This window comes from Neophocaena asiaeorientalis, unplaced genomic scaffold (genome assembly GCF_003031525.2).
Source record: "Neophocaena asiaeorientalis asiaeorientalis breed wild unplaced genomic scaffold, Neophocaena_asiaeorientalis_V1.1 scaffold124, whole genome shotgun sequence".
In the NCBI taxonomy this organism is placed as follows: Eukaryota; Metazoa; Chordata; class Mammalia; order Artiodactyla; family Phocoenidae; genus Neophocaena; species Neophocaena asiaeorientalis.
The window spans coordinates 329917-357494 of record NW_020174135.1 but is presented as its reverse complement, the minus strand read 5'-3'; the positions used below and the strand labels follow the sequence as shown (position 1 = coordinate 357494).

Here is a 27578-nt window from a genome sequence, read left to right as displayed (position 1 = left end):
CAGGGGCGCGCCGTTCAGCAGGAAGTAGGCCGTCTTGAAGGTGTCGCCGCTCGTCCACATGAGGACCATCTTGATGCTGTGGAGACATGAACGGTGGTCGGGGGTCATGACCCCGGGGCCGGGGGACATAATCCAGGGGTCAGGGGACATAACCCAGTGGTTAGGGGACATAACCCAGGGTCAGGAGACATAACCCAGTGGTCAGGGGTCCTAATCCAGGGGCCAGGGGACATAGCCCAGGGGCCAGGGGCCATGCCAGGCCTCGGCCCACCCTCCCATCCCTCCTGTCCTGGCCATGAAGCCACCGCGTGCATGGCCGCAAGGACAGGAAGGCCCTTCGGCAGGAGCAGCCTCAGCTCTCCAGAGCAGGGGAGGGGCTGGCACAGGGGCCGAGCCCACACCGCCTCACAAACGTCCCATCCTTCCTGGCTGCAGGCACATCAGGTGTGTGTCCCTCGGGAGACGTGCTGTGGCCTCAGATGGGAGAGGGAAGACCGCCACCTCCTCATGCCGCGTCCCACAGGCTGACCCTGCAGCATGAGAACTGGCCTGGGAGGGGCGGCCCTCTGCCCCCCACACCTGCACCCAGGGGTGCTGAGCAGGAAACCAGAGGCTGCCGGGCAAAGCCGGGTGATGCGGGCTTCTCCTGGGAATCCCCTCCAGGCCAGGCTCCACACTCAAAAGACAGCCTGAGGGCGATTCCATTCCTGGTCATCGGTGCCACTCCCAAAGTCTGAGATCGGTCCGTGTGGCACAGAGCGGCCCCGTGTCGTCTATCGCTCACGTCACGGGACAGGAAGTGGACAGCTCCCCTGACCTGCACCCACAGCGTCTGGAGGCTTCCATGATCCTTAATCAGGAGAATGACTCAGGGCACGGGGAGGCCCAGGAGGTTGGTTCCCGTCGACCCTGCGGCCGGCCCACCCACCTGAACAGTCCCGTGCGTCTCACTTGGCTTGTCGTGTTGACCCACATGGCGTTTAAAGACTTTTGTTTTTAATTAGCTGATAACTAACTCTGCATTTAAAAATCCAGGTTATTATATATCATCAGTCCTTTTTCTCTGGCTCTCAACATTTATTTGCCTTTGGTTTTTAGCAGTTTGTGATGTAATGCACGTTTGGGACTTGCTGAATATCTTAAATCTGTACGTTGATCTTGCATCAAATTTGGGAGGTCTTCAACCATTATTTCTCCAGCATTCTTTTCTGCACCAGCCCTTCCCCTCTCCTGTGGTCTCAGGTGACACGAATGTTAGATTTCATGGTGCTGTCCCTGAGTCTATTCTTTTTTTCCCCCGATTTTTTTTCTGTCGTTCAAACTTTCACTTTTTCTGTTGTTCAGACTCTCATTGATCTTCAAGTTCATTGATTCGTCCTCTGTCATCACCATTCTACCACTGAACTACTGAAGTGTAGTTTTTATTTAGCTACTGTATTTTTCAAGTTAAAAACGTCGAGCTGGCTTTTCTTACAGCTTTTATTTCTCTCCTGAGATGGTCTGTCTTTGCATTGATTTAAAGAGCGTCTGCTGTTGCCCTTTAGAGCACAGTCACACTAGTGCCTTGAAAATCTGATAATTCCAGTATCTGTGTCACCTTAGTTGACTGTTTCTCGATTCTTTGTTGTCTGTTGATTGTCTTTTGAGAGTTGCTGAGATCTTCCTATTCTTTGTGGTGAGTAACTTGGGTTTATATCCTAGACGTTTTTAACGTTCCGTAAGGAGACTGTCTTGCTTCAGTCCTGTGGAGAACGTCGTGTTTTATGTTCTACCAGGGAACCGACGCGGTTAAATTGAGTTCAAGCTGCAAGTTCTGGGTGGTTTTCAGGGGCTACGGCTCAATTTCAGCTCAGTTTTCAAAAGCACTGCGGCGCTATTCGTATCTGCACTGTGTGGGCAGCCCTCGGTGGCCAGGCGGGGACTTGGGTGGTCGTCTGCCCCGCAGGTCCTGGAGGAGAGCCCTTCCTGCCCCTCAGACCAGGCAGAGAGGCTTCTCTCGGAGCTTTCTACCCAGCACACCGTTCTGGACTTGGGGCTGTGCTGGAGTCCAGGCTGGCAGATGTGAAAAAACAAAACGTCAATCCGTCTGCTCCAGCACCCAGAGCTGCCCCATCCGTCCTGTCCAGATTTGTAACTGCACCCAAGGGGAAAGACGGGCCCTTCATGGAAAAGATCTGAGATTAGTAGCATTCCATCACTGGCCACCCTGTGCCCCGTCCCAAGTTTTGCTGGCCTTCGCTGACTGGTCCCTGTGGACACCTGACCTAGTAGACCCTGGACGATGGCTGAGGAGCAGCAGGGAGAATGCTCACTGCTGTCATCTCTTCTACGTGGCGTCTGTCGCTGCAAAGTTGTGCCTGTCTCTCCGTCTGGATTCTGTCCTGCTCTGGTGCACCAACTCGGAATTCTAGTGAATCAGTGGTGTGAAAAATGGCCCATGGGTGACTCTGCATCACGGTTCGGGGACACAGGGGACTGGACAGGGGCCGCCCACAGCGGTATCTGGAAAGAGCAGCGGGTGGGAGCACAGGGGCTGCCCAGCAGCAGCTCGGGTCAACCTGCACACGTAGAACCCCGGGGGGATTGCAGAGGCTGGGCGGGAGGGAGATGCACATGACACGGTGGAGAAACGCACCAGAGTGACAGCTGTGGTGGGAGCGGTGTGCGCCGGGGGACTGGGCACCAGTGTGGCCGGGTGGCACCAGGAGGCTGCGGGCACCTGGGCAGACCAGAGCCACCCATCTGAGCTACAGAGATGCCCGGCCTGCCAGCGAGGCTGCTCACAGCTTTCCACAGCTCGGAGCACCTCCATTTCAAAGGAAAACCCACACCCACAGAGCAAGCATTTCAAGAAGCTCTGACAAGCAACCGCTATTTCTGCAAAAGGCCACGAAGACAGGAAGAGAACCAACGAGTCATAAATGAGTCTAGTTCCATTTTACAGAATTAAGAGCTGAGGCACAGTCTCCCCCAGAGGTACCCGAACTTAATAGGAGACCCAAAGACCCCCCCCAAAAAACAAACAACACAGAGTGGCCTGTGCGGCCCCTTTTATGGAGGAGAGGCTGAGGCATAGAGAAGTCAGGTGGCTTGCCCAAGGGCACACAGCGAGTGCCTTACACTGTGGGAAGGGCTGGGGAGGGGGCGGCAGAAGGCACAGCTGGAGCCTGTCCCGGGCTGGTGTCCCTCTGGGCCCTGGAGGCACAGGTGCACCTTGCCCCCACAAGTGGAGACGTGAGGTAACTGCAGAGAGCTGGGCCCTGCCTGGCGCACATGAACATTTTTAGCTGCCCAGGCGCCTCCCCGGGCCCAGCCCACAGTCAGCTCTCGCCCCGGGGGCAGGAATCCGACAGGCCCCACCACCAGCCCCACGTGTCGAGGGCTCGGGGCAAATATTAATCAAGCTGCTCCCGGCCCGTCTAAGCAGACCAGTGCCAGCCTGAGCGATGTGAGGCCTCGTGCAGGGCGCTCTGGACATACAAGCTCGTGCCTCGCACCCTCTGGTCACCCCAGACCCTGCGGTGCCCTGTGGACGTGTGCCGAGCCCAGGCCCATTCTCCCCACACGGGTGTTAGGTCATCCTTTACCCTCAACAGCTACTGGGTGGGGCGAGCCCCGAGGCTTGGCTACCACTGGCCAGCAGGCCAGGGACGTCCTCGTGGACACCACGTCCGGAGCTCGCGTGCTGCGCACGGCTGGGTCTCCAGGAAGACCCCTCCTCGACAGAGGGCTCAGCTGGCCCAGGGCTCCAGTGGTGCGGGGGGCGCAGGGCTCGGAACCTTGCAGAAGCCGGTCTGGGTGGGAGGGGAGACTGTCCCCAGGCTGCATTCCTCCAGCTCAGGGGGCGCCGGGAAGCTGGATTCCTTTTTCTAGGTCCCCCCTCACACCGGGCCCCACCCCAAGCTGCTGCCTCAAATACCTGGCCCTCCCCGCCCTCCTGCTATTTTAATCCGGGCCCCCGGTACCTCATTCTTGGCTCCAGCATGTTTCCTCCCCAAGTGAGCAGGCAGATGACTATTCCTAAAATACCTCTCACCTCATCCTCGCCCCATCCGGCCGTCCAGAAAGCCTCCGCCCGGCCAGTGTCCACGAGGTGAGAGCCTCACCCCTGCGCCTACCCCAGCCCCGCCAGCAGCCCACACACCTCCCCGGCCGCGCCTCATTCCCACCTCCCGGCCCGGGCCACACCTACCCTCCTGTCCGCCTATCCAAAGCTCCCCGAAATTCAAACCCTACCCAGAACACATCCCACAGGAGTAGGTCTTTGTGACCGTGGGTCACAAGAAACAGTGGTCTCTTGGGTGTGACATCCAAAGCATAGCAGTTTTTAAAATGATACATTGGACTCCATCCAAGTCAAATCCGTTGCGCTGCAACGTGAAAAGACAGCACACACTGGGAGAAGATATTTGCAAATCATATACCTGGCAAGAGCAGTTAAAGATCTCTACAAATCAATAAAGAAAGGCAGCTAAGCAAATTTTTACATGGGCAAAGAACCTGGATAGACCTTTCTCTAAAGAAGACGCATAAATGGCCAATAATCGCAGGCAAAGGTGTTTGATGTCATAGTCACCAGAGAAACGCAAGTCAAAGCCACAGGAGATCCCACTTCACACCCACGAGGATGGCTACAATCAAGGGGTCAGAGGGTAACCAGCGCTGGTGAGGGTGTGGAGAAGCCAGAACCCCCGAACACCCCTGGTGGGAACGGAAAATGGTGCAGCCACCAACTCAGCAATTCCACTGCTAGGTGTATTCCAAGACAAAGGAAAGCATACGTCCACGCGGAAACCGGTACACAAATGTTCACAGAAGCACTGTTCAGAACAGCCAAAAAGATGTCGAACCCAAATGTCTACCAGCTGAAGAAGACACAAGCAAAACTTGATCTGTCCGTACACTGAAATATTATTCAACCTTAGAAAAGATGGACACTGCCAGATCGTACGTGGACGGACCTTGGGAACATCATGCAGAGTGAACGCAGCGAAGGACCTCGCATCGCCTGATTCCATTTACATGACGTGCCCCGAGCACAGAGCCGCAGAGACAGAAAGCAGACCAATGGTTGCCCAGGCCTGGCAGCGAGGGTGGGGGCGATGGGGAGTACTGACGGGTATGAGGCTGCTTCCTGGGTGACGAAAATGTCCTAAAATTAGACTGGGTGACGGCTGCACAGCTCTGTGGTAGTCCTAAAATCCACTGACTTGCGCACTTTAAATGGCGATGGTGGATAGGTTACATCTCAATGCAGTTTTTTTTTTTCTTTAAGTTCCAGGGCTTTTGCTGAATTGTAATTCCAGCCCTCCTCGTCCACCGACTGGACCCTGCGTGTGGCGTGTGCGTGCGTGTACTGTGGCGGAGAAGCGTGTGTGGGAGCCCAGGCGTGCGCTGTTACCACGTGCACGGCATTCTCCGCTCACACCACTGTGGGCTGATTCCGTGTCAAGGACGACAGAGGAAGATGAGTGGGGGGTGAGAAGTGACGTACGTGCAGCCCCCGAGGGAGACGCCGCCCTGATTCCCGAGCAGCCAAGGCAAGGCTCCAGGCGCCCAGCTCCAGGTTCAAGGGCAACGCCGGAGCCGGACCAGGTGGACACTTCCCGGACGCTTCCTGTCAAGGCAGGAAGTGTCCCCGCTGGGACAAGGCCGCGGGCTGGGGCATCCCCACCACACCACGCGCGTACACACGACCTCCTCTCGTGGCCCCTGCTCGCCCCCGGGCTTCCCGCCTGCCCCTCCCCCTCCTCAATCGTAACCGGTTCCCCGGATGGTTTTCCCCACAGCTGGCCTCCTCTTCCAGTCCCACCCGCCCCCAGGCTCTCCAGTAATTACTTGTTGGGGAACATCTACCGATCCGGCAAAACGCGGAGGAAGGAGAAGGGAACTTCTGCACTAATTAGTAACATGATTTCAAAAGCGACGGCACTTTCTATTACTGGTTCAGAAGAACAGTCACTTAACATCTTGTAAAGGGAAATCATCAAGTATCTCTTGCATTTCCTCCAAGAAATGTACGTGTGTGAAAATGTGTGCATGTGTGTGCGTGAGCATATGTGCGTGTGTGTCAGAGAATCTGCGTGTGCGCGTGGGCTCACACCCTCTAAAGGCGTCCGTGGGTAGGCCCTTCCAAGCAGGTCCGCAGGAGACGGAGTTGGCCCTCGGATAGGACCTCACAGCCGCTTCCCTTCTTACACCTCCTGACGGTCTTCTGTCTGAAGCAAGTTGAGGCTGAGCGTCCTGCAGCAGATCTGTGGTGGCCCTGACCACAGGGCTCTGCGAATCCCAAATCCCAGCGGGTCCAGGGCTTCTCCGTCATAGAGCAGGTCGGGGATGAAGCAGCCCTCCCAGCGGGCTCCCTGGATGGACGCCTGAGGGTGCTGGGTCAGGCCGCGCAGGGCGGCTGCTGGGAAGTGGGGACGAGGGGCAGAGGCAGCCCTGAGACCAAGTCCCGAGTCCGGGCCCGGGTGCAGGAGAGGGAGGAAGGCCTCTGGTCCTCTGCTTGGGACGGGAGCAACCAACCTCGGGACGCTCTGGTGTCCATGCCAAGGGGGGCTGACCACGCAGCCGGCCGGAGGGTCCCGTGTCGGGGCAAGTGCTGGGCTGAGTGCACACAGGGAGCCCCAGCCTCTCTCTTCCAGGCCGGGATGTGGAGAGCGCGAGTGGCGCTTTCCTCACAGCCCCACCCTCCTCGCCCCACCCAGGAGCCCGCGATCCACCCCGTAGGAACCAGGCTACAACGTGACAGGCTGGACACGCGGGGGCAACCACGCTCGCCACAGCTCAGGCTCGAGCGGGCATCCAGGCTCCCTGAACACATGGGTGGCATCGTGCTGGCCCTGGGGACGAGGGAAGGGTCAGACGCAGGTCAGACCAGCCCGGCCTGCACAGGGATACCTAAGAGTCTCATTTTCAGGACCGTGGAGTCGGATTTATTGACGTGTGACAGCCAAGCTGTTCTGAAGACACGTCACTGAGCAAGGAAAGAAGGCCCCACCCTGGGGACAAAGTGACAAAACGGAGCCTGGCAGGGATGGAGCAGAGACCGCGGTGGGGCTGAGGGAAGACCCAGAAGAGGGACGCGCGGAGGCCCGGGTGCCTGTGAGCTGCGCTGGGAGAGGCCTGTGCCTGCGTTGCACCGTTGACGCACCTGCTTCAGGTTTAATCCATCACGGCGTGAAAATTCCTTTACCTTAGAGTTCCTCTTACACAGACTTCTTCGAAGAAGCACAAACTTTACAGGAAACAGAACTGTAACCAGGCTCCAGCCCCGCACTCACTCTCTCTCTCAGCACTCAGTGTGTGCTCACCGCTAAGAAAAAGGGTGTTGGCCCTTTAGATACACACAGAGCAAGGTCACCTCTCTGTTAACTCCAGCTGAGCAGAGAACCTGTGACCCTCCCATCACTTCCGGCCACCTGCAGGACATGCCACCCCACACCACATGCAGAGAGCAGAGCCTCAGCTCGGGGCCCAGCTGGCCCCCAGCGGCCTGGCCCTGCAGACCCACCCATGGAGCCCCGCCACGACAGCAACACTGAACAGGCCCCTAACCTAATTGCACCTCCACCCAGAGCCCGGCTCCGAGCGGCAGGGCCCACGATTAGGTTAGTCTTCTTAACGAGGATGAGTGGGGCTCTCGAGAGGACCCTGCACTCCAAGCTGATTGAATTAGCGGCCCGTGCCCATGTCCGTGACAGAGACTGCCCCCCACCACTGGCTCCGGGCCCTGCTCGGGCCCCGCCGGCTGGCATGAAGCGGGTCTTCGTCCCCGCGCAGCCGGGCCTTCTCGCGACCTGCTCGCGGCACTGACCGCAGTCTCCTTCCCTTCCCTTCCGCCTTTGCCTTCTGTCTCCTTTACCCGGTGCCACCAGGCAGGCGGGTGGTCTGTGGGGGGGAGGGCACTGGGGGAGAGGGGCTGCGGTCACCAAAGGCTGACGACCACACGCATCCTTTCCGCCCTAAAGTCAGAACCTCAGGAGCACGTGCACGACCCGGGCTTCCTCCTTTCAGGTCCAACGCCCCAGGTACCAGGGCCTTCTGCGCATCCCGTCACTCCCGAGGTCACCCTGAGACAGGAAGGGGGACGGCCACGCCCACGGCCACGCCCACGGCCGCGCTCCTGCAGAGCAGCACAGACCTGCAGGGTCCGGCCTGGCGTCTTTCCGACACTGCCTTTGCTGGCTGAGTCACCGCAGCCCCACCAGGGACAATTCCCACTGGGGCCTTCTGCAACTTTTGCTGTTGTGCACAGATTCTCCAAGAATTAGCCCGATCAGCTAGGTACCCACACTGGTAAATCTTCCACATTCATGCCTGCTTCCCCAAGTGTTGTCACTTTCCCGAAAGTGATTTCGAGAATCAACTATTTTAGTCCTTCATGAGTTCATTCAATAAATATTTACTGAACTGAACTGCTGTAATTTTCCAAGCACATTGTCAGATGTTGGGGAAAGAAAGAAACGGGATACAGTTCTTGCCTTCAAGGCCGTCAGTCAAGCAGATGAGCTGGGCAAATTAAAACATCTGCACATCACTGTCAGATGGCAAGGATATTTCTGGAGAAACATGGAGACGGTGGTCACATAAAAGGAGGTTTAGAAGGTCAGCCTAAAAGACAGCTGCAGTCATGTGTCCCGTACCCAAGATAAGAGGATCGCACACAAAAACAAAGGGTTAGTTAAAATCAGGTGTGACACCAACTTCAGCTTCTTGGAAGACAGAATCGTCCCCCTGTTCCTCCCCCATACACCCTGGACATTACGCAGAAACACAAGACTCTCAAAGGTGGGGAAAAGGCCACAGGAACGCCAGACTTGGAGCTGAAGAAGCAGGAAATGCCAGGAGGCCCCAGGAACAGGCTGTTCTCTGTGCAAAAGACCAGGAAGGGTGCAGCCTGGCAGAATAGGCAACTTTAGCCAGTAACTGCTCTACTCCAAACAAAACAGAAAAAAAGGCAGCCCCCCCACCACCCGTGATAGCAGAGAAGGGTGGAAATCCTAGACGTTTACTCCTGCCAGGCGTCCCAATCCCACCACCAGGGAAGTGTCAAGAAAGCCAGCTAAAACCAAAGGTCTAAGTAAGACACAGAGTCTTATAAATAACGTGGAAATGTCCAGGTTTAAACTGGAAATCACCTGTCATATCAAGAACCAAAAAGATCTCAAACAAAATTTTAAAAAGACAGTGTTTAGATGCCAAAACAGTGAGAAAAAGCAAAGATTTTCAAACAGCCACTTTAAAACTGCTTCAGTGAGCAATTATGAATATGCTTGAAACAAACGAAAAAAGAGAGTCTCAGCAAAGAAACAAAAAGCTTCACAAAAGAAACAAATATGTAAAGAAGAACCAAATGTAAGTTTTACTGTATCGAAAAATACAATAACCAAAGGGAACAGTCAGTAAATGGGCTCTCAGAGCACAGTGGCTGGAACACCGGAAAGATCCAGTGAACCATAACAAAAAAAGAAATGATCTTAACAAAAGAATCATAGCAAGTGACCTAACACTCCACATCATCAGAGTCCTAGAGAAGAGGGGTAGAGGGCAGGACTGAAAAAGTACTCAAAGACATAACAGCTGAAAACTTCCCCAAATTAGCAGGAAGTATAACCTAGGGATTCAAGAAGCTGAGTGAATCCCAAACAGGACAGATCCACACCAAGACACAGTCAAACTTCTGAAAACCAAAGACCAAAAAAACAAATCTCAAAAGCAGCTAGAGCAAAATAACACCTTACTTACAGAGGAAACAAACATCACAGTGGGTTTCTCCTCAGAAGCCAAAGAGGCCAGAAGGAAGGGCTAAAAGAAATGAACTATCAACCTAGTTCAACCTATATCAGCAAAAACATCCTTCAGAGATGAAAGGGATATCAAGACATTCTCAGGTGCAGGAAAAGTAAAAAAATCTGTCACCACCTGAAATACCCTTCAAGGCTAGTTACAGGAGTTTCTCAAAACAGGAAACAAAAACAAAAACAAAAACGAAAACAAGGAAAGAAGGCATCTTGCAACAGCAGGAAGGAAGGAAGAACATCATAAGGAAAAATAAGGGTAAAACAATAGACATTCCCATCCTCTTCAGTTTTGTGCATTATGCTGATTGAAGCAAAAATTGTAATGTTATCTGATGTGGTTCTAAATACGAATAGAGGAAATATTTAAGAAAATTATAAGTGGAGGGAAACGTCACATCTATAAAATCTACTACGTTAAAAATACCATAAGGGAGGTAGCGCTTTTACACTTCACTAAAAAAATCTATACAGAGAGATACCCACTCAAGAACACCACAGATAAATACTCATTAAACAACAACTCCCCATTCTCCCCTCTTCCTAGCCCCTGGCAACCACCATTCGACTTTGTGTCTATGAATCTGATGGCCCTCAGTCCCTCGTATAAGTGGAAGCATACAGTATCCGTCCTTTTGTGACTGAGCATCGTGTCCTCACGATTCCATGAAGTAACCTGTGTCAAAACTTCCTTCCTGTTAAGACTGAGTAATATTCCATTGTACGGACAGACCACATTTTGTTTATCTATTCATCCACTGATGGACACTTGGGTTGCTTCCATGTTTTATCTGTTATGAATAATGCTATTATGTTATGAACATGGGTGTACAATATCTCTTCAAGACCCTGCTTTCAATTCTCTTGGTTATATGCCCAGAAGTAGAATTGCTGGGTCACATTGTAATTCTGTTTTTAATCTTTTGAGGAAATGCCATATTGCTTTCCACAGCAGCTGGACCACTTTGCATTCCCACCAACAGAACACAAGAATTCCAATCTTTGCACATCCTTTACCAACACTTGCTGTTCTGTTTTTCTGACAGTCACCATCCAAACGGGTGAGAGGTGGCATCTCACCGTAGTTTCTTCACTGTACAGGTCTTCCACCTCCTTGGTTAAGTTAATTCCTAAGCGTTTTTTGCTTTCTGATGTTCTCATAAATGGAACTGTGCCTGAGGGAGGCGGGGAGCACCTGAGACCTCTCGTGCTAAGGGGGAGGAGGCTGCCGCGTCGTTTCCTACATTAAAGGGCTTGAACCTTCTGCCTTCAGGAGGCATCTGCGGACCCCGCCTCCCGTCTGTGGCCCGCAGTGAGCTGCTTCACGGGAGGGTCTCGGCTTCCCCTCACCTGTCGCACAGGAACACACCTGCTTGTACATCAAGAGGTCAGAAGACCAGCGTCCTAGCCCGAAGCTGCTCTTGAACTGGTAGCTTCCCAGCAGAACTGAAAGTGAAGCAGAGATCTGCACACAGGTCCCTGCCGCGCCCCTACCTCATGCCCTCCGTGGACTGGTGGCGGTGGTTGCGGCAGAGCTGCGGCATGCCCAGCATGGCCTCGGTCAGCACGGCCAGGAAGCCCAGGCTCTCCACGAAAAGGGCCGAGTCGATGGACAGGTAGGTGACACAGCCCGCCACACAGGTGAAGGCCAGGACACACTGCACGTAGTCCCCAAAGCTGTTCCAGTGCCAAAAGTGCTGGGGGTCGAAGTCTAGGGCAAAAGGGAGAGAAACGTGAATGAGGTGTGCAGGTCAAGGTCAGTGTTGGGGAGGACAGGACCAAGTGAGGAGGCCAAGGTCAGTGTGGGGAGAGCGGGACCGAGTGAGGAGGCCAAGGTCAGTGTGGGAAGGACGGGACCGAGTGAGGAGGTCAAGGTCAGTGTGGGAGGACGGGACCGAGTGAGGAGGTCAAGGTCAGTGGGGGGAGGATAGGACCGAGTGGGGAGGTCGAGGTCAGTGAGAGGAGGACGGACCGAGTGAGGAGGCCAAGGTCAGTGTGGGAAGGACGGGACCGAGTGAGGAGGTCAAGGTCAGTGCGGGGAGGATAGGACCGAGTGGGGAGGTCGAGGTCAGTGAGAGGAGGACGTAAACTGTGGGCTCCATCTGCCTCCATTACGGCATTTCTGAAGGAGCCTTGATACAGATACTAGCTCCACATAAAAGACACTAAAATCCTTAAATTCTTCCTAAATAGTCTGATAGTGTACTGCGGGCTGGTCCAGAGCCTCTGGAACCTCTCTCCTGGTTAGAATCCCCATTCCTTCCCTCTGCAACTTTGGATTAATTTTGTTTCTCCATTTCCTCAGATGTAATAGAGGAACAATAGTTCCTACCTCCTAGGGTTGTTTTATTGGTTAAATGAGTTAATCTTATGAATCTCAAAAGTACCCAGCCCATAATAAGGGTTAATAAGGGCCCAGTAAAAATGTACGACATCACCACACACTCAGCTGGTACGATGTTATCATTTGCCGCACAGGCGTGTCCTGCCGACACCAAGTTCACAAGCACTCACACAAATGAGCAGTTCACACGAGCTTCCTGGGCTCGGGCAGAGACACGCGGGGGTCCTGGGCACAGACGTGGTGGCCGGGAAGGTCAGGGAATGGGGATAAACACGGAGGGAGTCGGGGAGGGCGTGACGTGCCGAGCCTGACCCCGTCCTTAGACTGGTAAGGTCCAGAGCCCAGCACCCCTTCGGGAAAAGGCCCAGCAAGGGCTGCCAGCACGGGCGAGGCCACCAGGAGTCGGCCGTCCAGGGGGCCGGGAGGTGCCGTGGGGGAGGGTCCAGGCTGCACCACACGCCCTGTCCCCCACATCCAGGTCTCCCACTACCTAACCCCACATGAGGACACTGTGGGCATCGGAGCTGGGAAGGGGGAGGGCAGGCAGGGGCGCCAGAGGCGGAATGAACACGGCCTGTGGCACTGAGGTCCCCTCCCCGAGGACCTCAGGGTCCTGAGCCTGGCTGCTCCCTGAAGAGGCCCCGGCTACAGTGTGTGGCCCTGTGTGTGTGGGCGCAGGACACGGAACAGCGGGCCCACACACAGGCATCCCAGACAGAGGGCCCGAGAGGGTGTGGCAGGGCAGGACGCGCAGGCCTGCCGAATTAGGTCCTGTCTTTGTGCCCGAGGAGCAGGGAGAACACGGCCAGGGCTGAGAGCTCGGGCAGGACAGGGACGGCCAAGGACAGCAGGTGAGTGTGTGGGGACTTCAGAAAGCGGGGTCTGTGGTCAATCGATCGGAAGCCTTTCTATCTTAGGTTCTCGGGGAGCAAGTCAGTTGGCAAATGACTACCAGAAAACCCGTGTCAATAAGTTTCTGAGAAGAGACCGAGGTTGGGCCCCTACCTTCATGTGCAAAAATTAACTCAAAATGGACCGAAGACTAAACGTACTAGAAACTAGAAAACTCTTAGAAGAAAATACAGGGAGAAAGCATCATGACACTGAGTTTGTTAGTGATTTCTTAGATACACCAAAAGCACAGGCAACGAATGCAAAAACAGATAAATTGGACTACATCAAAATGTTAAACTTCTGTGCTTCTAGGCAAAAAGCTCCTTGGTATGGGTCTTGGCAACGATTTTTTGGATATGATTCCAAAAGCACAAGCAACAAAAGCAAAAATAAACAAGTGGAATTACATCAAACTAAAAAGCCTCTGCAACTCATAGATATAAAGAACAAACTAGTAGTTACGGTGGGGGGGGGTGCGTCCAATACAGGGGTGGGAGGGTGCAAGGTACAAACTACTGGGTGTAAGATCAGCTACAGGGATATACTGTACAACACAGGGAATATAGCCAATACTTTGTAAATGGAGGGCAACCTTTAAAAATTTAATGGAAAAAGAAACAAAGAAAAAGCTTCTGCGGAGCAGAAGAAACAATCAGCAACACAAAAAGGCAAACTATGGAATGGGAGGAAATATTTCCTATCTTATGAGGGGTTAATATCCAAAATATATACAGAACCAGACCACTCAACATCCAAAAACAAACAGCCCCATTAACAACGGGCAGAATGGGACTTCCCTGGTGGCGCAGTCGTTGGGAATCCGCCTGCCAGTACAGGGGATACGGGTTCAAGCCCTGGTGCGGGAAGATCCCACATGCCATGGAGCAACTAAGCCCATGTGCCACAACTACCGAGCCTGTGCTCTAGAGCCCGCGAGCCACAACTACTGAAGCCCGTGCGCCACAACTACCGAGGCTGCGCTCTAGAGCTTGCAAGCCACAACTACTGAGCCCACGAGCCACAACTACTGAAGCCTGTGTGCTAGAGCCCATGCTCCACAACAAAAGAAGCCACCGCGATGAGAATACCGTGCACTGCAACAAAGAGTAGCCCCGCTCGCCGCAACTAGAGAAAGCCCGCACAGCAACGGAGACCCAACACAGCCAAAAATAAATGAATGAATGAATAAATTAAAAAATAAAAAAATAAACAAGTGGACAGAGGAATTGAATAAACGTTTTTCCAAAGAAGACATACAAGTGGGCGACAGGTACATGAAAAGATGTCCAATATCACTAATCATCAGGGAAATGCAAATCAGAACCACAATGAGATGTCACCTCACACCTGTCAGAATGGCCATCATCAAGAAGACAAGGAATAACAAGTGTTGGCGAGGAGGTGGGAAGAGGGAGCCCGTGCACTGCTGGTGGGGATGTAAATTGGCGCAGCCGCTGCGGAAAACAGGACGGCAGTTTCTCAACAAATTAAACACAGAATTACTGTATGATCCAGCAATTCCACTTCCGGGCATACACCCAAAAGAACTGAAAACACGTACTCGAAAAGATATTTGTACACCCAGTCCTGAGGCTACAGGACGTCAACGCGAGCTTGGACAGAAGAATGGTGCCCAGAGAGGGGCCGGGCCAGAGCCACGGCATCTCTGCCCGCCCCCCACCCGCAGGGAGGGTCAGGCCTGGGGCTTCACCTTGGCTTCAGGGAGGCCGCAGGGGGCCCGCGTGGCCACCTCCGACTTCTCGCTAGCTCTCTTCAGGCCATCCCGGGCCCCTGGGCTGCCGGTCCACATCCCGCTGTGTCACAGGCAGGTTCTGCAAAGCCGTTGTAGCCAAAAAACCATCCACACAAATGCCAGAAACGGCAGAGCGAAGGTTGAGGTCACCCCACGGGCGCTCGGGGGAGTCCGCATCCTGTCAGCCCCCTGCTCCGCTGATGCTGAGGACAGCACCCCTCCCTGCGTTCACCACGACAGACTCCCAGGAGGGACACGAGGACCAGAAGCGGGTCAAGACGAGGGGGGACGGCGTCCGTGGGAGCGCGGAGGGGCCGGGAGCCCCGCTGCCACCTCCAGAGAGCTCGCTCATATGGCTGCCGTTCGCCAGAGCACATGGCTGTACTAAGTCTGTCGAGCAATCTGCGTTTACGCTCGAAAACACAAAGTTGCATTTTACGGAATTAAGCTCATCTGTGGCAGAAAACACAGCCTCTTGGATACATTTGTAAAGAATTCCTTTTGAAAGCAAGGACTATGTACCGGCACATGAGCCCCCAGCATGACAGACGGATCGGACTCCTCCCATCAGCCTGGCACCAGCCAGGGGGCCCTGGGCGGGCGAGCCGGCAGGATGCACAGCGCGCGCCAGCTCCCTGGACTCGATGCTCAGGAAACTGCCCCCTCCGAAGGCTTAGGTGCCAACAATTCACTTCGAGAACCTAGGAGACACGGCCCTTTTCACCGTGACTCACTGTGGTGACCTGTGGAAATGAGCGTAATTCCTGCCGTTCAGGTTTGTAAAACTTCAACCACGTGGGTCAGAGTCCGACAGCAGCGCTCGGGCATCACAGCTGTCAGATTCTCATCCGACAGCCCCTCGCCTGAGCATCCACTGCTGTGGTGGTGATGAGGCTCCGGGCTGCCCACCGCAGCCACTGCGGTCGCTGGGACGCGCCCCTTCAGCAAACCCGGCCTGAGACCCGCACCCACCTGCTGCAGCTGAAGTGCTGTCCCCGCGCAAGGACCCCACTCTGAACCGGCCGGCAGCCCGGGCGAGTGAAGCGGGCGGGCGCAGAGGCGTGGGGGGGAGGGGGGTGACGTGAGGGCGGCCCAGCAGCGCCACCGGGCCCCGCGTCTGAGTGCGGGGGGCTTGGAAACAAAAAGTCTGCATGACTTGCTCACAGGTCTATGCTCAGGAAGAGGTGGGACCAAATACGCATGTTCTGAATGAGTAACTCAAGGTGTCTCCTCAAAAGGCCCGAAGGACTGTAACAGGCGTCATCATCAATAAGCATGAATTCCGAACGAGGTGGAAAGCTGTCCAATTCAACGCTCATTTGGCAAACAGCACTCGGCCGCCTCAGAGAACGAGATCCAAGAGGTCGGTGCCTCCGAAGCCACTGCCGCACAGGGACCGCCGCACGCCCTCCGGGGGGTGAGGACAAAGGTCCCTGAGAACGGGAAAGGGCAGGAGGAAGTGTGGCTCAGAGGAGGTGGGATAGGAGCTAGTCATCGGGGACAGAGGACCTGTCATGATCGATGCCCACTTCCCAGAAGTCTGTCTCTGCCTGTATCACAGGCAGGGGAATCGTCTCTTCCAGGAGCTGCGTTGACCACTGTTTCTGAAGTTCCAGGGAAACGTGCCAGCACCCGGGAGCACCTGGCCCTTTACGAGATACAGCAGTGAACTTCCAGAGGAAGGAAAAAGGACGCTCACATGCATTTCCACAAGTTACCACGTATCTGAGACAAAAGAGGAAGGCAAAGTGTGCTAAGATCAAGAAGATGAGAGCTGGGCTGCCCTGGCAGCGCAGTGGTTGAGAGTCCGCCTGCCAATGCAGGGGACACGGGTTCGAGCCCTGGTCCGGGAAGATCCCACACGTGCGCCATAGCTACTGAGCCTGCGCTCTAGAGCCTGTGAGCCACAACTACTGAGCCCGCGTGCCACAACTACTGAAACCCGCGCGCCTAGAGCCAGTGCTCTGCAAAAGAGAAGCCACTGCAGTGAGAAGCCTGTGCACTGCAACGAAGAGTAGCCCCCCGGTTGCCGCAACTAGAGAAAACCCACGCGCAGCAACAAAGACCCAACGCAGCCAAAAATAAATAAAATTAATTAAAAAAAAAAAAAGAGGAGAGCCCCACAGATGCCCAGTTGTGTTTCCATGGCAACAGCGTGACTTGATGCGCGTGGGCTTCAGATGCGGTCACTGTCCCTCTCTGTGGCCCATCCAACCTCATCCAAGCCTGTCAACTCACTCAGCCTACGATGTTCACTGAAAATCAAGGCACAGGGCCTTCCTAAAAAATAGGCACCGGTAAGCCGAGCACACCCTAAGTCACCTCAATTCATGCGTTTACCACAAACGGAGCCATCTAAGGAGGGCCCCCCAGAGCAGCAGGGGGACAGCTGGTGCCCCTAGCGGAGGGCGTGGGGATTCCCTGGGACACCCACAGTGGCAGCTCGCACAGAGCAAAGGAGCGGAGGGAACAGCCCGTCACAGTCACCACTGCCCTGAGAAGAAAGGTGAATCATCCTTCCACTCTGGCAAATTCCAGGCTGTAGGACAGGAACAAAAACCCATACTAGCTGGGCATTTACACCTAAGCGGCTAGCGGTGCTTAGAAGAATACAAAGGCCGGAAAAGTAAGAACTGAGCTGCCCCTTCTCTTTCCAGCCAAGATGGGGCAAAGGGGCCACATTTACTCTCCCAAACAACCAAAACACGGTCAAAATACGTGGAGTTTTGGACCCAAAATGGGCAAAATATATCCTTGTAAGACCCTGGACATTGGGCATGGAGGACAGTGATCTCTGAGATGGGACAGGTGTGGTGCGCCCCAAACTGTCCCAGTTGTACCCTGCGAGTTCCCAGTAAGACCCTGGACATTGGGCATGAAGGACAGTGACCTCTGAGATGGGAAGCAGGCGTGGTGCGCCCCAAACTGTCCCAGCTGTACCCTGCGAGTTCCCAGGACACGGGACAGGAAGTGGGCCCCTCACAGCCGAGCCGGCAGACAGCCTGGGTGAACGAGCTGGTCTGGGAATTAACAGGTGGGGTGTGCAGGTCTCGGAGCTGGAGGGAGGGCCGTGTGGGGGCCAAGGGCCTGCAGAATGGCCCTCAAGGACTCGGCGGGGCCCCCACCAGCGAGGGAACCAAGAGGGCTCACATTGGCATCCCTCACCCCAGCCAGCCTGGGAAACCTCAAAACACACAGGCGTTAGGCAGACCACAGGGGCAACTTGCCCCAGCAGCAGGGAACAGACTGGGCACTGCTTTGGTTCCGCTGAACTAATCTTAAAAGCAAGATCTAAGAAGATCAAACTGGGACGTCCCTGGGGGTCCAGAGGTAAAGAATCTGCCTTACGGTGTGGGGGACGCACATTCGATCCCTGGTCGGGGAACTAAGACCCCACGTGCCACGGGGCAACTAAGCCCGCGTGCCACAACTACTGAGCTTACCCGCCTCAACTTAGAGCCCGTGAGCTGCACACACCACAGAGTACACGCCACAACTAGAGAGAAGCCCGTGCACCACAACGAAACATCCCGCCTGCCTCAACGAAGATCCTGCGTGCCGCAACTAAGACCTGATGCAGCCAAAAGTAAACAAGATAAATAAATAAATAAATCTTTTTTAAAAATAAAAAGAGCAAACTGTTTCCAAGTTACTTAACTGCACCCTAGAACAAAGCTCAAGAAAATGTATAGGCCCACAAAAATACCCATCACCCAGCAAAGTAAAATTCACAATGTCTGGCATCCAATCAAAAATGACCACTGGGGGCTTCCCTGGTGGCGCAGTGGTTAAGAATCCGCCTGCCAATGCAGGGGACACGGGTTCTAGCCCTGGTCCGGGAAGATCCCACATGCCACGGAGCAACTAAGCCCGTGCGCCACAACTACTGAGCCTGTGCTCTAGAGCCCACGAGCCACAACTACTGAGCCCACATGCCACAACTACTGAAGCCTGCATGCCTAGAGCCAGTGCTCTGCTACAAGAAAGCCACCACAATGAGAAGCCCGCACATCACAACAAAGAGTAGCCCCCGCGTGCCGCAACTAGAGAAAGCCCGTGTGCAGCAACGAAGACCCAAGGCAGCCAAAAATAAAATAAATTAAATAAATCAATTTTAAAAAATGACCATTGGAAATGGTAAATAAGTGGGTGAATATATACGATTTTTTTTCTTATCATTTAAATCTTATTAATAGATAAGTGACTATTTAAACAAAATAAGAGCAATGCAGCATGGGGCTTTAGCACATGTAAAGTTAACTGCATGACAATTACTCTAAGGTAGGCAGGGGATAAACAAAAGTATGCTTTTCCCTAAGATCAAGAACAAAGCAAGTATGCCCACTCTTACCACTTCTAATCAACACTGTGCTGGAGTTTCTATCCAGAGCAACCAGGCAAAAAAAAAACAAAAAAGAAATAGAAGGCATCCAGGTGGGAAAGGAAGAAGTAAAACTATCCCTTTTTGCAGATGACATGATCTTATTTATTATGTATCTAAGGAACCCACTAAAATCCATTAGAATGAATAAATGAGTTCAGCAAGGTTGCAGGCTATCAGATCAACATACAAAAGTAAATTGCATTTCTACACACCAGCAGTGAACAATTAGAAACTGAGACTTAATAAACAATACCATACATGACACGGTAATGAAAAATATGAAATACTTAGGGATAAATCTGACTGTGCAAGATGGGCACACTGAAAACTACAAAACATTGCTGAGGGAAATGAAAGCAGACATAAGCGGACACCTACACGGTGTTTCTGCGCTGGCGTCTCAACACTGCTGTGTCACGAGTCTCCAAGACCATCCCCAGGTCCGATGATCTTTCAGGAGGAGTCACCCAGCACGCCTCCAGAGCCACAGCCGTGATTATTGTACCACAGGATATAAAGCAAAATCCACAAAGGGAAGGGCAGATGGGGCGGCGTCTGGAGAACTCCAGGTGTGAGCTCCCGGGAGCCTCTCCCAGGACCCTCCCTCGGATGAGCTTGATTCCTCCAGCAACGGACGATGACCAGGGCAGCTCATTAAGGACTCGGTGCCCAGAGCTTTTACTGGGAGCTGGTCACGTAGATACCCTCTGCCTAGCACACACCAAAATCCCAGACTTCCAGAAGGAAAGCAGGTGTCCAGACAGCTGAAGCACAGAAAGCCCCTCTCATCAGTTGAGAATGACGGGAAGTATGCCAAACTCCAAGTTCCCAGACATCAGCCAGGGGCCAACTTGGCAAGCGGGCTTTCCTAAGGACAGCAGTCCCAAGCCTCCTGTGTTAACACTTTCGGCACAATCATAAAGATGTCAATTCTCCCCAAATCAATCTATAGATTCAAGATAATCCCAATCAAAATCCTACCGTGCTTTTTGTAGAAAATGACAAATGGATTCTAAAATTCATATAGAAATGCAAAGCACGTAGAACAGAGAACCAAGTTGGAGGACTGACACTACCTGATTCCAAGACTCGGCACCAAAAAAGCCACAGCGATCAGGACAGTGCGGTGCTGGCACGGGAATTGAGAAATAAATCAATACGACAGAGCAGAGTCCAGAAAAGGACCCCACACACAGACAGCTGATTTCTGACAAAGATGCAAAGGTGATTTAGTGGGGAAAAAAGACGGTCTTTGGACATCCACATGCAAAAACAATAACGTTGGAGCCATACCTCACACTGTGAACAAAAATTAACTGACAGATAATTAGATCACAGATCTAAATGTAAAACCTAAAACTGCAAAACCACCAGGAAAAAAAAAAATAGGGAGAAACCTTTGTGCCCTTGAGTTTGACAAAGATGCCTTAAACCTGACACTAAAAGCATAACCGATAAAAGAACAAACTGATAAACTGGGCTTCATAAAAATTTAAAACTTCTGCTTGTCAAAAGAAACCACTAAAAGAATGAAAAGACAAACCACAGACTGGGAGAAAATACTGCAAACCATGTATCTGATAAAAACACCTGTATCCAAACATGAAAAACTCAAAATTCAATAAGAACAATTTTTAAATTGACAGATTTGGATACTTCACCAATGAAGATATAAGGGTGACAAGCACATGAAAAGATGCTCAACATCATTAGTGAAATGCAAGTTAAGACAACGATGAAATGCCACCCCATACCTATCTGAATGGCTAAAAATTTTTTTTAAAAAGGTCCATACAAAGTATTGATGAGGATGCAAAGCAACTGGAATTCGCACACTGCTGGTGGGAATGCAAAATGGTGCAGAACTTCGGAAGCCAGTGCAACAGTTTTAAAAAGTTAAACGTACACTTACCACATGATCCAGCCAGTCCACTCCTAGGTATACACCCAAGAGAAAAGAAAGCATATGTTCATACAGAGGCCTGTACGCAAGGGTTCATTCACAGCGGTTTCATCTGTAACAGTCAAAAACTGGAAACGACCCAAATTTCCATCAACCAGTTAATAAACACACAAATTGTAGTGCAGCCATATAACTCAACAATAAAAAGGAATGAACTATTGATATACTCTACAACCTGGACAAATTTTAAAACAATTATGCTGAGTGAAAGAATCCAGACACAAAGGCACATATTGTATTATTCCCTGACGTGAAGTGTCCAAAACAGGCAGAACAGTTGAGTGGTTGACAGGGCTTGGCGTAAGGAAATTGGGAGGTGTGGGGTCTCTTTCTGGGGTGATAGAAACGTCCTGTAATTAGACAGTGGCGATGATTGCACAACACCGTGAATGCACTAAAAGCCCTGAATTGTATACTTTCAAACGGCTAAAATGGATTACTTTGTGCCACTTTTACCTCAACTTTAAAAATTTTCAGGGTAAGTTTTATGGTATGTAAATTATATCTTAAAAATAAATTTTAATGTGTAATAAAGTTTTTCATATATATGATTTGCTTTTCATAGAGAGATACAGACGTAAATACCCACTTTAGTAAATATATTTTGTAATGCTGAAATTAAAAATAGTTCTTTTAAACTTCAAGTTTTAGGTGCTGTCGTTGGAATCCTGGACAACTTAAAATCCATTTAGCGACCCATCTACCCATCAACTGTAACTGATGTGTTGCGGTGAATTAAATCAAGCAGTAGGGAGAAAAAAGTAGGAATTATATAAGGAAAAACGTCAGCTGAAGATACCACTGGGTAGATATAGAAAGCATGAAATGAAATTTGCAGAGTTTAGTCAGAAAAAGTTAGAGGAACACAGAAGGCTTAATAAAACGTAGATTCCTGATCTGTAATCAGATGCGACCAAACATTTTTTCTACTTCTTTAGGGATTCCTATGTCAGAAGATTTTCTCATTAATAATTTAAAAAAATAAGCTAAGAAACAAGGGAGGTCTGGATTCCCTTTCAGAAAAAGTGGTGCTAGCCCAGGGACAGGGGAGGGCGAGCACCCCGACTCCTCAAAAGGAGCCACACCTTCCTCCCCTGGGGCCCCCGCCCCCTGCTGTGCCGGGGACTGTCAAGTGCAGGTGCAGGCGTGAGCAGACGGTGCTCAGAGAACAGGAACACGGGCAGAACACCGCCAGGAGGAGGCCCGAGGAACTGGAGGTGTTAACATAAACTGCACCCCATCACCATTTTCGCAGCGAGCCCCAAACTCAGGCAGGATATGCTTCCTCCCGGGATGTGGGGGTTTCCAGACAAAAAGGCAAGACTTGAAGGCAAGGCGTTGAGAGCTGAAGGGAGGTGCCCAGGACTGGGGGCCGAGCCGCGTGTGGCCTCAGATGCATCCAGCTCAGCTGCTCCCTACCTGCCTCCAGAGACACCTGATGGCGAAGAGCACATCCCTGAAGCTTCCCAATTACTGAAATGTTACTCAGAAGGTCTGAGGCTTCCCTGGATCCACAAATCCATCCCTTCCTTGTTCAGTCCCATCACTTCTGGGTTAAGACGTGATTTACCATTTGGAGAATCTGCACCAGGAGACTGTGTCCTAGTGGCAAGAAAGACTCGGTTTCTTAACGGATTGTGTTTTTATGCTCCAAACGAATATGGAAGACATCTGGCCTAAGAGGGTGTAGACCGGCCACCGGTGAGAAGAGCAGAGACCCAGGGGAGGTTTCTGAATGCGGCTCCAGACACAGAAGCCGCTGCGCCACGGAGCCGACCTGGGTCGCCGCACTCAGCCTGGTGCTTTCCTTAGCGAGAGAAAAGCAGGAACAGCGCGCAGACACCCCAGGTACCGCCGCACGCAACCTGCAGCCGTGTCCGGGCAGCCCTTCCTGGGCCTCTGCTCCGGCCGGCACACGGGGCCCTCCCCAGGCAGGATCGCGGGTCCTCACCGGGTACCTGCGAGGGACACGCACCAGCCGGCCGGCCCAGGAGCCCCCTGCGCCCCCAGCGACTTTTCTAGAGCGCACTCCCTCCAAGTGGGGCTCCGCTGTATGTAAACTGCACCTCCACGGAGTTGATTTTTTTAAAATACACAAACCGCTCACCTATCTCAATGCAACAACTTGGTCCTCTCAAATCGTGAGGTCACATTTCAAAGAGGAAGGAGGCTTCTGGGGACGCTGTGGGCACTGCCCTCTGACCCCGGACGCCTGGGCCTGGCCGGCAGCACGGCTGATGCCGAGGCCGGTTTGCTGCCACCGGACTGGGCTGTCGGGTCCGCTCCTCGCGTCGCCGTCCAAGGCCATGGAAAACCGGCACAACCGGCACCACCGCCTCCCGGGCCCGCCAAGGGGGCCCGGACCCGTCCCGCCCACAGCCCGGGGCCCGCCCCTTCCATTAAAGCCGAGACCCTATTAACCACGGGCAGTTACGGCTCCGCAGCAACCGACGCTCAATCCTGGCCTGGCGGCCCGCGCGCGCCCCCGTGCGACCCGCTCCCGGGAAGACACGAGTGACCGCCGGAGGGCCCCGTGCGCTCCGGCCCCGGCCCCGTGGGGAGAACGCGCGAGCCCCGGGGCGGGGACACCACCAAGGGGGCTCCCCACGCGCCCCACTCCCGGGGACAAGGCCACCCTCGGGATGGCCCCTTTCTCAGAAGACCCTCACGTGCCAACCTTCCATCCCTTCAAAGCCCTGGTTCAAACTGAAACCTGGCTCTTAACCCCACCGCTGTCTCATTCACCTGTTTTTATGACTCTGAAGTGCCCGCTGGGTCCTGGGACGCAGCCCTGACCTCCGAGCCCATGTCCAGGGCTCACCCTCCAGCAAAGAAAGAGGGTGTGCCAGCCCCCATGGGAGCACAGGGCCATCTGAGAAGGCCCAGGGCACGGCCCGGCTGGGCTCCAGATAGGGGCTGACCTGGAGGGAAGCCCACCCAGGTGCGGACCCTTCCTGGCCCCCAGCTTCACTTTATCCAAATGACCAGGGACGACACAGGACTCAGCAAGGGTAGCCAGTGATCTGGTGCACGAGCATAAATGCCCTCTCAGCCTACAGAGCCTGGCTCACGTTTCAAACCCACCTTTCATTCCGTATGTCCTCGTCCAAAGCAGGCAGGCCACGGCCCGGAGACGCAGAGACCCAGCCGAAGGCCCCACCGACCCCCTAGCTGGGCAGGACTGACCACTGAGAGGGGACACACCCCTCATTCAAAAGTGCTACCTGGGAGGTGAGCTCATCACGTCCCAAGGCGGCCCCGGGCAGGGTGAGCCCCCCGTGGGTGCTGGTTGGTTGGCCTTCCTGGCTCCTGGCTGCAAGAGGCTTTTCGTCGTGTCCCCTCACACCTCCAGGCCCCACTGCTAGCTTCTGCTCGGACAACGAGAGAGGCCAGAGGCTGACGGCCTGTGCTCCCTGCTCTGCCAGTCTGCCCAGCGAGCTGGTCACTGGTTGACCGAACCAGCTCTGGGCTGAACCACGGCACCCACATGGCTGTACCCAGCTGGACGAGCGCCAGAAAGGCCCTGACCCAGGCAGACTGGGATAAGTCGTTTTCCCCAAATCAAGATAGCAGCTTCACTTTAAAAGTGAAGCTTTAAGGCTACTGCTCAAAGGGAAGAGAGGACATGGCCTTCCGGTAAGGCGGACCTTCCAGAGCGCCCACGTGACGGTAAACCCACAGAGATGCTCAAGTGCCCTGAGTTCACCCGTAAGTAAAGAAACACGGAAAAGCTAGTGCCCTCCTGGCCCGAAACACCCTCTGTAATTCGGCAGCAGGGCTTCCGTCGGGTGAAACGCAGCCGAGGGGACGGGCCGTCCAGGACAGGGGCGTGAGGTTCTCCACCCCCTGGTGTGAGTCTCTGGAACCGAGAGGCAACTATTTGGGAAAAGAGCCTGGACGTGGCCTGCTTCCTGCCCTGCCCCCGAGTGATGACAGCATCACCCCAGGTGGGGGCAGCCCAGAGGGGCCCCTCCCCGCAGCCCCCAGGAGCAGCAGGTACAGAATATCCCTCCTGCCTCAGTGCGCTCATGGGGTGGAGGTCCCACAACTGGAGGGGAAGCCGGGAAATACCAGGGGCTACAACCCCCAGTGCCTGCACTTAAAGCACTGCAGTCACCCCAACAAGGGCCACCGCTGCCCGGCCTCCAGCTCCAGAGCAAGGGTTCAGAGGGTCTGCCCTGGAAGTGGAGGGGTGAGAACAGAGCGCTCCACCGCTCCCCCCAGAGGGGTACCTTGCTTGGAACAGGCTCAAGCCTAAGGGCACAGACAAACACAATAGGTAACCTGTCGGAGGGCAACTGAGGGGAAGCTGAAGGTTTATCAGAAAGACAGCAAGAGCGGCCCTCCTGGACACAGCAACTGTCAAAGGCGGGCCTCAGGCCACCCCTGCCTGACTTTAACTGGATCAGACCTTAGAGCGCTGCGTGGCCTAGGCCGTTATCAAAACCAACAGAGCAATCAGTTGTTAATCAGTGGTGGCAGACCCCGGAGCAGCTTAACAGGGGGGACAAGGAGAGTCAAAGACAGCAGGTCCACAGCCAGCCTGGCGGGGGAGGGACTCTAAGAGGGCAGCCATCCAGCCAAGTCACTAAACACACAGACACCAAACAGGCCCCCAAGCAGGGTGGGGTCAGCGTCCAGAGTTGCTGCAGTATTTTACCTCAAACAGCCAGTTTTCAACAAAGTATGTATGGAAAGTGGCCCATACACAGAAGAAGAAAGAAAAGGAAACATTGCTTTTGAAGGGACAGAACCATTGGACTCAGCAGAAAAGACTTCAAAGCAGCCATTACAAATAGGTCCAAAGAACTAAAGGAAACCGTACATGAAGAATGAAAGGAAGACGTATACTGACAATGTCTCATCAAACAGAGAATAGCAATAAAGAGGTAGAAATTACTAAAAAGAGCCAAATGAAAATTCTGGAGTTGCAAAGTCTAGTAACTGAGGTAAAAAAAAAAAAAAGCACAATAAGGGGCTCAACAATAGAGCTGAGCTAGCGGAAGATTCAGCAAACTTGAACACAGGTCAATAAAGATCATGCATCTGAAGAAGAATGAGAAAATGGAATTCAGAAAATTGAACAGAGCCTCAGAGACACACAGAATAATAGTCAGTGCACCAACATGTGTGTGACGGGTGCACTGAAGAGAGGAGAAAGGAGAGGAAAACAGCCTAAGAAATAATGACCGAAAACTTCCCAGATTTGATGAAAATATCAGTCTACACACCCAAGAAGCTTAACAAGTTCCAAAAAGGGTAAGTACAAAGAGAACTACACCCTCACGGAATACCACAGTCTAAATGTTGAATGCCAAAGAAAAAGACAGCAAGAGAGGGAATTCCCTGGCGGTCCAGTGGGTAGGACTCCATGCTTTCACTGCCAAGGGCATGGGTTCAATCCCTGGTCAGGGAACTAAGATCCCGCAATTCGAGTGGCACAGCCAAAAAATAAAAAAAGAAGAAAGAAATCAGGGACTTCCCTGGTGGTGCAGTGGTTAAGCATCGCCTGCCAATGTAGGGGACAAGGGTTCCAGCCCTGGTCTGGGAAGGTCCCACATGCTGCAGAGCAACTAAGCCTGTGCGCCACAACTACTGAGCCCACACTCTGGAACACTCGAGCCACAACTACTGAGCCCGCGTGCCACAGCTACTGAAGCCCGCGTGCCTAGAGCCCGTGCTCTGCATCAAGAGAAGACACCACAATGAGAAGCCCACGTACCGCAACTGAGAATAGCCCCTGCTCACCGCAACTAGAGAAAACCCATGTGCACCAACGAAGACCCAATGCAGCCCAAAATTTAAAAAATAAATTAACTTAAAAAAAAAAGAAAGAAATCAGCAAGAGATAATGAGTAACATATTTGAAATGCAGCAAAGAAACTGTCAACCAAGATTCTTACATCCAGCAAACTTTATTTTTTTATCCTGGCTGCACAGCTTGTGGGATCTTAGTTCCCCAACCAGGGACTGAACCCGGGCCCTCAACAACGAGATCGTGGAGTCCTAACCACTGGACCACCAGGGAATTCCTGCAAAAATTTTTTTTTAAAACAAGGGCAAAATAGAGACATTTCCAGATAAAAAAGAACTGGGAGAATTTCTTGTTAGCAGACCCATCTTACAGGGAATACAAAAAATAAGTTCTTCATGATGAAAGAGAGAGACATCAGACAATAATTATAATCCACTTGAGAAAAACAAAAAGTATAGGTAAAGGTAATACTGCAGGTAATTATAAAAGACAGTATATGTGCGTAGTTCTTCTCCTTTCCTCTCTTAACTGATTAAATAATTAAGTTAGTATAAGTCTGAAGTAGATTCTGGTAAGATGCATATCATAAGCCTTAGAGCAACCACCAAGAAAATAACATAATATAATATAATGTGATATAATGTAGTATACACACACACACATACATATGTATGTGTGTCTATAT

General features: G+C 52.8%; 1 protein-coding gene across 3 annotated transcripts in view; it reads right to left on the bottom strand.

Moving 5' to 3' along the window:
- SLC66A2 (solute carrier family 66 member 2) overlaps positions 1-27578 on the bottom strand; it is a 46042-nt gene that overhangs the window by 1863 nt on the left and 16601 nt on the right. For 2 of the 3 annotated variants that reach the window (XM_024754837.1, XM_024754838.1), the window contains 2 exons: positions 11295-11511; positions 12-76 (listed from right to left, as the gene is read on the bottom strand). In XM_024754837.1, the coding sequence (XP_024610605.1) occupies positions 12-76; positions 11295-11511 (282 nt within the window). The remainder of the gene's footprint in view (positions 1-11; positions 77-11294; positions 11512-27578) is intronic. The other variant, XM_024754839.1, reaches the window with a different exon arrangement.